General features: G+C 41.7%; 1 protein-coding gene and 1 pseudogene across 1 annotated transcript in view; both read right to left on the reverse strand.

Moving 5' to 3' along the window:
• Nucleotides 1–1,491: 1,491 nt before the first annotated feature.
• LOC148128242 (uncharacterized) lies at nucleotides 1,492–2,611 on the reverse strand (annotated as a pseudogene).
• Nucleotides 2,612–6,023: 3,412 nt separating this feature from the next.
• Nucleotides 6,024–12,405, reverse strand: part of SPTLC2 (serine palmitoyltransferase long chain base subunit 2) — a 57,786-nt gene continuing 51,404 nt past the window's right edge. Inside the window, exon 12 of the mRNA XM_026712487.2 lies at nucleotides 6,024–7,955. Coding sequence (XP_026568272.1) covers nucleotides 7,836–7,955 — 120 coding nt within the window. The 3' untranslated portion in view covers nucleotides 6,024–7,835. The remainder of the gene's footprint in view (nucleotides 7,956–12,405) is intronic.

A 12,405-nucleotide genomic window follows, 5' to 3' on the forward strand; every position in this document is an offset into this window, starting at 1 on the left:
TACGATGCTTAGGATCAAGCCAACATTCTTCCTCTTGACTCCGTCAGGGAATGCTCCATATGCCTGCCTCCTGATTAATCTCAGGCTGTTCCTCTCAGTTGTCTGATGAAACCTGAGGCATTATCAGGGAGGAAGCCATTGCCAGAGAGGAAGGTCCTGGGGAGGAAGGCATTCCCAGTTCCTCCTCATCTTCCGAGTCCTCTTCCTCTAACAGCACAGGCTCGGGAATCGGAGCCACAACACTATCACAACACTGCCCTTCCCCCGAGTCTGACGGTCAGGATGTGGTCTCAAGGAGAAATGGTAATGGAACATCCGTATAAGGTCCAGGGTGTGGATCATGGAAGCATTCACCCAGGAAAGGGCCTCTGGCCCATCCCCCTGCTTCTCGATCAAATACTGGAACCGCCCTTTCAGCCAGCGGGAATCCCTAATGCCAACCATGTTGCCGTCAACTGCGTCATCTTCACTGGGCACAGGTGGTGGATCATCAGCTGCGGAATGTCGAAGATCACATGAAGGGGCATCAGGGACCAAAAGGGAACGGTGGAAGACTGGATGAATTCGCATGGAGCACAGTAGAGTCAGTCAATAGGCTACGGGGTTGATGGCCGTCTCGATGGGAAATGGGCCGATGAACCGGTGGTCCAGCTTCTTTATCGGGTGGTCAACCTGAAGATGTTTTGTGGACAACCACACATGGTCTCCTACAGCCAGCAGAGGCGTTGCCCATCGAAATCGATCTGCGAACCACTTGTAATCTTCCTTGGCCCATATCAGTTGCTGCTGAACTAACTGCTGAACTGAGTGTAGTTCCAAAAGGAATTCCTGAGTCTCAGTAACAGGGGAATCTAATAGTGTCAACGGAAAGAACCGTGGATGGTACCCCACATTAGCATAAAATGGTGTCATTTGTATGGAGGTGTGCTGGGAATTGTTGAATGCAAATTCCGCCAGAGGGAGATAATCAACCCAATTGTTCTGCCGGTGGTTTACAAACAACGCAAATATTGCTCGAGAATGCCAATGACCTCCGTCCCACCATCAGTTTCTGGATGGTGTGCCGACGACAAGCACACCTGCACCTGTAACACGGTCATCAGGCTTTTCCAAAATTGGGCTGTAAATTGCACACCGTGTTCAGAAACTACCCTGTCTGGCAGACCATGGAGATGAAAAACATGCTGCAAGAACAAACGGGCAGTTGTACAGGCCGATGGCAATTTACAACACAGAATGAAGTGGGCCATTTTTGTCAACGTGTCGACCACCACAAGCACAGTCGTAAATCCTGAAAATGATGGTAAATGAGTCAAGAAGTCCATGGAAATCGCTCTCCATGGTCTTTCTGGAGTCGGCAGAGGTTGGAGGAGACCAGGAGCACCCGTCGCAGCTTTTGCTTGCCTGCACGGTACACAGGATGTGACATAGGCGTGGACATCATGCCATACTTGAGGCCACCAAAAAGTCTGCGTTACAAGATGGAGGGTCTTAAAAAAACCAAAATGGCTGGCTGCAGGGTTGTCGTGACACTGAGTCATAAGGGCTCAAAGCGGCCCCGTGGGTACGTACAACCGGCCCTGATGCTTGAGTAAGCCCTCCTCCAAAGTCTATGGGGATTCGGGTCCAATCTCCCCCATCCTCTGTTGCGACCAAGCGTCTAGGCGCTGTGCCTCTTGCACCTGAGTCCGCAAGTCCACTGGTTCCTGGACTGCGGCCTAGGATTCTGCTGGCAGCACCGTCCGTGGAAGAAGGGGGTCCTCGGGGCAAAGGTACTCAGGTTTGCGGGACAGGGCATCCGCCCTCCGATTGTGACCACTGGGGATATAGGTCACAGAAAAATTGAACCGGGCAAAAAACAATGACCACCGGATCTGTTGCTGATTCAACTTTTGTGCCATTGACAAATGTTCTAAATTCCGATGGTCCGTCCGGACCTCCACCTTGTTTCGGACCCCCTTGAGATGATGTCACCAAGTCTCAAATGCAGCCTTGATAGCCAGTAACTCTTTTTCCCACATGGTGTAATTGCGTTCAGAAGGAGTGAGTTTCCGGGAATAATAAACGCAGGGAAAAAGAGTGGCGCTATCCGCCGGGGCTTGCAACAACACAGCCCCAATAGCCACGTTGGACGCATCCGTCTCCACCAAAAAAGGACGATGCAGATCAGGGTGCCTCAGGATGGGTTCTGTGACAAAAGCATTCTTGAGGGCCTCAAAAGCCTGTTGCTGCAGGGGCCCCCCCACTGGAACAGGACCTACTTTCGAAGGAGCTGAGTTATTGGACCCGTCAGCTTGGCAAAACCCGGGATGAAGGTCCGGTAATAGTTAGTGAACCCCAATAGGCATTGAACGTCCTTCACGCCATGAGGGGGTTCCCAACTACATAAGGCCTCCACCTTATGCGGGTCCATGGCGATTCCTTTGGGAGAAATGATGTGCCCAAGGAACTCAATGGAAGTCTGGAAGAAGAAACATTTCTCCAGCTTCGCATAAAGTTGGTGCTCCTGAAGGCGTTGCAAGACCAGACAAACGTGTTGAAGGTGACTGTCCCTGGACCCAGAATAGATCAGAATATTGTCCAGGTACACCACCACGAACTGATCTAACATATCCCGAAACAAGTCATTCATCAGGCACTGGAAGACTGTGGGGGCGTTGGTCAACCCAAACGGCATCACAGTGTACTCAAAATGGCCATATTGGGTGCCAAATGCCATCTTCCATTCATCCCCCGCTTGCATCCACACCAGGTTGTAGGCCCCTTGAAGATCGAGCTTGGTGAATATAGTGGCCTCCCACAACCTCTCCAACAATTCCAGAATGAGTGGCAAGGGGTAGCTATTCCACACCATGATGGCGTTTAGCCGGCGGTAGTCACAGCACAAGTGTAAGTCTCCCGCCTTCTTGTTGACGAAGAGGACTGGGGCTGAAAGAGGGGATGCCGAAGGCCGGATGAACCCTCGGGCCAAGTTTTTGTCCAAAAAGTCCTGTAGTGCGTTTGATACGTGCCCGGCCTAGGGTTTCCCCCCAGTCCGGGCCTGCCTTGTTTCCCGACTGATCACGCCGAGATTCAGGCACAGACTTGAGTGCCCCACTTCACTTTAGAGGACAAGAAATAGCGAAATGTCCTGCCCCCCCACAATACAAGCACACACCCCCTTGGCGTCTCCGTGTTCGCTCCTGTCAGGTGAGGTCTGACCGCTCCTAACTCCATTGGTTCCTTGGCCATGTCCATGACACCTTGGGTGACCCGGGGTGCTGTTAACACAGGGCGCTGCGGTACAGATGCAGATGGCTGCTCCTGAATGGTGTGACAGTTGTTTCACAGTTGGAGACGTGCGTTGATGCGCAAGCATTGCACCACCAGAGTGTCGAGGGTCGGGGCTGGTTCCACTCGAACTGACTCGTCCTGCAGCTCATCTGACAGACCATCCTGGAAGGCGTCCATTAATGCTGCATCATTCCAGTTGGAGGCCAGGCATAAAAGCCGAAATTCAGAAATAAATTCTTCAGGGGGTGCTTCCCTTGTCAAAGATCCTTAAGACGCCTGGCTGCCGTCTGCACTCATATGGGGTCTTCAAACATGTGGTGCATGTGTTGCCAAAAACCCTGGTAATCAGATAATAACGGGCTGTTCTTGAGCAACAAAGGTGTGGCCCATCTGGCAGCCGAGCCAGAAAGGAGGCTTATCACAAACCCCACCCGAGCCTGGTCATCTGGGAAATCCTCTGGCCTCATAGCCATAAATAACTGGCACTGTCCCATGAAAGCCGGGAACATCTCAGGCTGCCCAGAAAACTTATCCAGCACAGCCACTGGGCATTTCCGACAGGGAGGGGGAGCTGCATGAGCCTGCAGCAAAGCAAGTTGGGCTGTTAATTGACCCACTTGCTGTTGTAGAGTTTGATTTTCATCTTGCAGCTGTTGTTGAAACTGCTGCTGCTGGTCCATCTTGGGTAAAAGATGGTTTAAGTCAGGTACGGGACAAAAATGTTGTCTCACCTTTCTTCTTTCCAAAAGATGAAAGAGTACAAACTCACACAAACACAGGCAGGCAAGCTGGCTCAGACTTCATAGAGTTAATTCTTTGGAACTGATAATGTCCTTGGCATTCCAACAGGCTCTGCCTGCCAAGTCTGAACTGATACAAAGTAAAAAGCTACTTCCAGAAAATCACAAGGCAGACCATAAAATCATTCACAAAGAAAACCTGAAGCAAGATTAAACTTTGTCCCGTACAAAGTTCCAGCCGACAACACGCCCACTTTTATCCCCTGTGGGGTGTGGCTCAATGACTCAGCTCACTCTCTGACCCTCCCACGCCTCCTACGGTGCTGCTCACATTTCTTCCTACAACGCTTAGGATCAAGCCAACATTCTTCCTCTTGACTCCCTGTCAGGGAATGCTCCATATGCCTGCCTCCTGATTAATCTCAGGCTGTTCCTCTCAGTTGTCTGATGAAACCTGAGGCATTATCAAGGAGGAAGGCATTGTCAGAGGAAGGTCCTGGGGAGGAAGGCATTCCCAGTTCCTCCTCCTCTTCCTCTAAGAGCACAGGTTCGGGAATCGGAACCACATCATGAAATGTTAGGATACATTTTTTCTAAATGAAACCACAATTGTACATAATAGTCTGATTAGTCACATCTCAGTTGCATGTATTCTGCTTACAATGAGACATAGTGATCATGTGACTGAACCTTTTGAGATCCAAATGTACAACATAACATAAAAGTATGCTCTGGAGCAAGGATTCTTATGATTCCTATATGGCACTTGCAGGAATCATCATGATAGATGATGGCACTAAAGCATAAATCCAAATCATATCTTGATTTCACAGGATTTTAAAATCAGATTCACTTATTATCAAATAATCCATAAATAGGGATCTCAGGTACAGAGCAAAACATGGTGTAATTTAGGATCATCAGAATACACTGTAGACATGATAGTGATGGCTTCAGCTGCATTTCTTGAAAAAAAATTGGAAGCAATTCATTTCTTGAATCCGTATTATACATCACAATGGGTCCAAAAGGATGAGGAATTTAATACGTAGATAGATGTGACCTATGATTTGGTAGTAGTTCTATGTGAATACTATGTAATTATTTGGATCTATAAGGATCCTTACCTCAGATCACGTTTTTGCACACAATTGCCAAGAATAATCAGAGCTGACTGATATGACATATGACTTGTCTACAGATTAAATCTGTAATTTGTTTCATTTATAAAATTTATACTGACCTATATATCTGGTAAAGGCTGGTGCATCATGGTAATGTACAAAACTGTTCCATGATGTGAATTGTGATTTAATAAATTTTTAGTGGATAACCTGTTAAAATCAAGCAAAACAAAAAGAACCAATTGTCAGATTCACATTTGTCTTGGTGGCATCCAAAGCAATTAGATCTGTTATTGTGATAGCACGTTCATTGCTCACAGATATATCAAATTGATTTCAGGGAGATCACATATCAAATCCATATTTAAATTTCAAGATCTGACTCTTAAACTTTCCCTTAAAAAGTCATATTGGGACAGCTATTACTCAGTAATGCTGTTGGAACTCCAAACCCTATGGCCCCAACTCTTTGGCACCTTACTGACTGTAAGTGGATATGTAAAAAAAAATCATGTCTGTGAAATTGATAATTTGAGGTCACTTCCTTCTGCCTTTTTCCCCAGGCACAAAAGTACATGTCTTTTGATTCTTCTACTATTAAATAGTTACTAGGCACTATTTCTATAATCTATAAATATATTCTTATAGCTACTTCATTTATCATGACTCAAGTCAGATTCCCTCTCAGAAATGCTGTCTCATATAGAACATCTCAGTCGCAAATAGATACCTCTCCAAACTGACTGAAGAAATGGATGCTGTGTGGAATTGTTCTCAGCAAGTTGGGCTGAGGAAGAGGAGGGATAAGTATGTAAAACTTATAGCTTTTTATTCTGCAAGGAATTTTCACCATTTTTTTTTTTAAGAAATAAAATGTTCAGGCACCTTTTTGTGAACTCTTTATTAAGCAGAACACAAGTAGATTCTGTCAAGCAGTTTCTCACCTTAACATGCAGTGTCATTTTCTTAAAAGTCAATGTAAAATCTGCTTCTTTTCCTCCCTTCCCACCTGGCACCCAAATGTATATGACTTCCTCAGTGTAAAAAAAGGTGTATTTCAGGAAGAAACTAAAAAGTTAATTTAAAAGTTAATTTAAAATGTTTAACATTTATTTTATAAATCTAGGATATATATACATTATTACCAACAGAGAAAAGTAGGAGCACAGTGCAATTTGAGATTTTCAAATTGTAACTTATAGTGCAATGCCTATTAAATGACTACCAAAATATGGGCCACCATTAGCTAATAAGCCTCTGGCTCCATGCAATTTTTTTGCTCAGTTTATTTTCTGACATTTTCTACAGTTACATATACAATGCAGACAATTTTAATATATAGTTCAGTGAAATACTGGCCCAGGAAGGTGCATTTGGCAAATGGACAACACAGAGATTTGCATTTTTCAATGCACTTGAGTACTTTGAGATTTTGGTAATGATGTCACTTTTTGACATAATCTGACTGCTTTTGTACACACTTTTATTGAGAAAACATCGTTTTGTCAGCTGCCACAAATACATAAATTATTTTTCCATCAGATCATAATTCTTTTACTGGTCCCCAAAAGATTAATACCATGTGAAGCTTGGCTCTTAATTTTTAATTCAGATTCTTCAGTCATCTTCATAATCGAAAATCTAAACAGTCAATCTAAAATCATCATATCAGCAATTGAAATTCAGAACTTTATATAGAAAATGTTTCATACAGAAAATTCTAATATAAGCTGTCAGAATTCAAACTTCAATGCTCATTCCATGATGAAGCTTGCCCAAGATAATTTACTATGTTAGATTTACATGGTAACTATTATAGCTTCACTCTGTAGGATGTGATAATCAAATATTTACCATATTGGGGAAAATACAAACTCCTTGATGGAACACATAAACTGAATTCACAAGGATATAATTTTGTAATACTCTCTATGAAGAAAATATGAACAAGTTGAGTATGCATGAGTAATTCCATTCCAGAAAAAAGAGAATGCTCACATAAAAATCTCTCCTGCTCTCAAATATTATTTGCTACTTACCCAAATGTAGAAAGCTTAATACTCAGCCTCAAAATCCAAAGTGGCCAATGGTCTGGAAGACTTCTTTTGTGCATTGATGAACGTAATTTCCTTAAACTTGTATGTCAATTATCATTTTACTAATAAAAAGGCACTCTTCCCAACAGCATGAAATAATGAGGAAGGGAAATATTTAGGTTTATTCGTTCTATTCATGTTAATTAGCTATCAACAATCTCCTCAGAAATCTTAACTGATTCATTTGACCAGTCATATAATCTGAGGAAGGTCAGACATTTATAAAGAGAAAATAATAGAAACCCTGCAGCGTTTACTAAGACACCATCAAAGCCTCCATGGCAGAATGATGAGTATTGCAGATGTGCCAATAGAGGTCAATGGAATCTTAGTGCAACATAAATAAGAATGCAGCATTTTAAAAAACGCAGGGCAGGCACCCACCTATAGCTGGACCTTGAAGCAATGGGAATAAAATTCAGATTTATTTTGCCATTTACCATACATAATTTAACAGCTCTTGTGGCCACTTCAATTTGGTAAGTAAAAAGTCATTCTGTGTATTCCGAGCAGTCATTAAGTGTTGCATTCAAAAACCTTGGTCTCTGAACCATATAAAGTTCTAAGGAGCATACTCAATTCACAGAAGACATCAAATGAGTTCAGTCATCTGTCTCTTCATATGTTGTCTCATCAAAAGGTCGGTCAAGGAGTGGTACCACTCGATGACGAGAATATTTCAATAGTAAGAGGTTTCCAACTTCATCAATTTTCTTTAAAGCCTGAAAAAATAAAACACATGTAAATTAATTTTATAAATTAATAAGGTTGACTCAGCCTTCCATCCTTCCGAGGTAGGTAAAATGAGGACACAAATTGTTGGGGGCAATATGCTAACTCTGTAAATCTTTTACGGTTGTAAAGCACTATAAAGTGGTTTATAAGTCTAAGTGCTATTGGTAAGTATTATTGCTACTGCTTGGAGTAGAGAAATGCTACAGCTAGGATTTAAAGAGCTAGGTAGTGTTATGAAGAGGCTTATAAGTAGGAGAAGTATTTTGCTGTTTTAGTTCTTTCCAATGCTCCCTTTTGTTTCATTAAGAATGGCGAATCCAGGAAAAAGTTTGTTATTTTGTAACATCAAATGGAATTATACAGATACAGATAATCAGAGTTGGAAGGGACCTTGTAGGTCATCTAGTCCAACACCTCGCCCAAGTGGGAGACCCTACACCATTTCTGACAAATGGCAGTCCAATCTCTTTTTGACAGTCTCAACTGATGGCGCTCCCACAACCTCCGAGGGCAAGCTGTTCCATTGGTTGATTGTTCTCCCTGTCAGAAAGTTTCTCCTTATTTTTGGGTTAAATCTCTCCTTGTTCAGTTTCCATCCATTATTCCTTGTCTGGCCTACAGGAGCTTTAGAAAATAGCTTGACCCCTTCCTCTCTGTGGCAGCCCCTCAAATATTGGAAGACCGCTATCATGTCTCCCCTGGTCCTTCTCTTTACTAGACCAGCCAAGCCCAGTTCCTGCAACCGTTCATTGTATGTTTTAGCCTCTAGTCCCCTAATCATCCTGGTTGCTCTTCTCTGTACTTTCTAGAGTCTCAACATCTTTTTTATAATGTGGTGACCAAAACTGGATGCAGTACTCTAGGTGTGGTCTTACTAAGGCTTTATAGAGTGGTATTAGTACTTCCCTTGATCTTGACTGTATCCCTCTGTTATTACAACTTAGGATTGCATTAGCTTTTTTGGCAGCTGCTGCACACTGCTGGCTCATATTTAGCTGGTTGTCCACTAAGACTCCAAGGTCCCTCTCAGTTACTGCTATTGAGCCTGGTTTCACCCAGTCTATATGTGTACTTTTGGTTTTTCTTGCCTAAGTGTAGGACTTTACTTTTCTCTATATTGAATTTCATTTTATTAGACATGGCCCAGTATTCTAGTCTGTCAAGATCCATCTGGATCTTAAGCCTATCTTCTTGGATGTTAGCTATTTCTGCCAGCTTAGTATCATCTGCAAATTTGGTGAATTCCCCTTCTATTCCCTCATCTATGTCGTTAATGAAGATATTGAAGAGTATTGGGCCTAAGAGGGAATCTTGTGGCACCCCACTGCTTACTTCCCTCCATTAGACTTAAACCCATTAAGGACAACTCATTAAATACGGTTTACCAGCCAGTTGCAAATCCATCTAGTGGTGGTGCTATCTATTCCACTTTTTGCTAGCTTACTAAGAAGTAGGTTGTGGTCTACTTTATCGAATGCCTTGCTGAAATCTAAATATATTATGTCCACAGTATTTTGCTGGTCTACTAATTTAGTCACTGTGTTGAAGAATGAAATAAGATTGGTTTGGAGATCTGTTTTTAACAAACCCATGCTGACTGCTAGTTATTACTTTACTTGTTTCTAGATGTTGGCAGATCTGTTTTTTTATTATAGCAAAAGCTTTTATACTTATATACCACTACAGTGCTTTTCAGCCCTCTCTAAATGGTTACAGAGTTCTGTACCATAATCTGATATAGCTATGGTGTGACTTTGTATTTATTTCATGTAACTGTTTAATTGCAATATCTACTGAGTTGCAGTAAATGCTGTATTTGAATAAGCATACACCAAAAATACATTCTATAAATGCTACAGGGTCAAATGTAGACATCTGAAAATCTCAGCTTTAATTTTAAGAAAACAGAGTTCAAGCTCTTAAACCAAGGTCTGAAAGTGTAGTATTCAATGAGCTCTCTAAAGATAATAATCTGATATGCTTAGGAAGGCATCCATTCAAGACTAACAGAAATAAATAAGACAGCAGGCAAATGCTGATCCTGGGAAAACCTGAATACAATTTGGAAGTTGAGTATTTGTGTCCCTGTTCATTTTTAAAAATATATTCTGAATTTTAATGTTTGCTACAGTTTTTTGATCCTTTGCTGAATAGAAATATGTGGCACTCAGAGTTAGTAACAAATGGAGCAGTATGTAAACCAAATAGATAAAATGTTCACTCCAAACACCTATAGCTCTTGCAAGATTACAGAAAATATTGTTAACTGTTTTTCATTTACATTATAAATTGTTTTTCTTGTTTTTAAATAGACAGATGTATTAGTTTTACATACTGCCTTTCCTCCAAGAGCTCAAGGTGGTGTACACAGCATTCCTTCCTCCAACTTTTCTTGACAAAACAACTGTGTGTGTGTGTGTGTGTGTGACAGACGGAGGGGGGGAGGGAGGGAGGGGAGGGAGAGAGAGAGAGAGAGAGAGAGAGAGAGAGAGAGAGAGATAATCCCTCTCACTTTTTATCTTTTAATGTTTGCTCCAATTTATGAAGCAACATCTCAGAAAAGCTCTGCTAAGCTCTTCATCAACAATTCAATAGATCTTATCCATTCACAACCACTTGGATTCAACAGTCAAGAATATAAAATGAACAACTGAGTGAGTGCCACATATCCTGAAACATCAAAGTAATGAAATAGTTGGGAGCTTTTTCTTTCCCTGCTCGTTGCCTCAAGTTAAATAAACCTTCTTGGAACTGAAAGAGAACAAGAAGAAAAAAGGTATTAAAGTAAACATGGCCAAATATATCTTAGTGCTATTTTATTTTAGGCAACAGTTTAGCAAAAAAAAAAAAAATCATATGGAAATAATTTGTGATTGATTTTTTTTATTGAAAGACTGTTATTCTTGAACTTAGATTTAGGATTTTATTAATTTAAAATTAATAAATTGTGACTTGCAGAGACTACAAAGGAAAAGGCATCAGTGAACCGTGATTTTAGGGAAGTATATTTTTCATTCCTGAAAAGAAATTAACCCATGGGAATATATTTTATATATAGAAAATCTTTGCTCTGGTTCAGGGCCAAAGTATTTTCAGGCAAAGTTATATCAAAATACTTCTTATGAACAAAAACTGTGTGGATGAGGAATAATTGAAAGAATGGAACATGTTATTTCCCCTATGCAGGTGGTTGCCAAGAATTATCATCTACACTTTTCAAGAAACATCCTGGTTGCTCTGATCATTCTGTCTCAAGTTGTTACTGATTTCATTTCATTGATCACCTTTAACCTACTACTCTATAGTTTATATAGTATGTTGTAGTATCTTCTCCAATTTTTCTTCAATGTTTTCGAATTCTATGTTTTTTCTTTTTATCTTAATTGTGATTTTTCCATTTTCTTTTATTTATTTGGTCTATGACTAAATAAAAATGATTGATTGAGGCAAAGAAGATATATTTATATCACCTACTTATACACTGTAAGAGGGAACTATTCTTTATCATATGGGATGATTTCATAAGAAAGCATTGCAAATTTAAGCTTCTTAGAAAAATTAGAATATTCTTGACAATGAAGGAGGAGGAAGGAAAGAGCAATATTCACTTTAGTAAGCAAAAATAAGACCAGATATGATTAGACAAGGTACAAATGGCCTGTCTTCCCACTTCTTCAGTTTACATTCTGGAAAGCTGCTTTAGAGTCTATTTATCATGTAAATTCAATAAAACCAATCAAATTTATCTACTTTTTTCTTACATTATCAATATTTGGAAAGAAGAAAGGATTAAGACTCCATGATGATTTTCAGAGCCTCCATTTTCTACTGCTATTATTTAAGTAAAAATGGACCCCCGTTACTGATATCATGTAACCATGGAAGTTACTTACTTAAAGAAGTATGTTCACTACAGCTGTGGTCACCAACTGGTGGTCCATGGACCACTGGTGGTCTGCAAGAGAATTTTGGTGGTCTGCAGTGCACCCGGGTGCTGCTCAAGGATGATCAATGGGCCAGTCATTTGACTAGAACTCTAGAATATGGGACTGGCCAGGCAGCTCGTGGTGGGGCTGGAAATCACCGCTGTAGAGGATGGTACGTGCAACGTGTAACTTTGCTGGTGGTGCAACGTGCAAAGAGTAGTGTAGCCCACACTGGCTGAAACGAGGTAATGGTGCTGTGGTGGCAAGGGGAGGAGGTGGAGCGAGCAGCCGAAGCAATGGGTGTCGGCAACCCATGGCTCTTTCATCCACCTCTTATGACTCCCTGTCGGTTGAGCCCACCAGCGGCTGGCCACGCCCCTCGTCCTCACCTCCCAGTCATTCCTCACCTGGCCTGAGAAAGTAAGGTTGGGGGTTGCTCAGGAAGATGTGTGACTTCCTTTCTGCCCCAAGACACTAGCCCAACCCAGCCATTTCTCTCTGCCACTGCTGT

This window comes from Pseudonaja textilis, chromosome 1 (assembly GCF_049901715.1).
Source record: "Pseudonaja textilis isolate UNSWEBS1 chromosome 1, rPseTex1.2, whole genome shotgun sequence".
In the NCBI taxonomy this organism is placed as follows: Eukaryota; Metazoa; Chordata; class Lepidosauria; order Squamata; family Elapidae; genus Pseudonaja; species Pseudonaja textilis.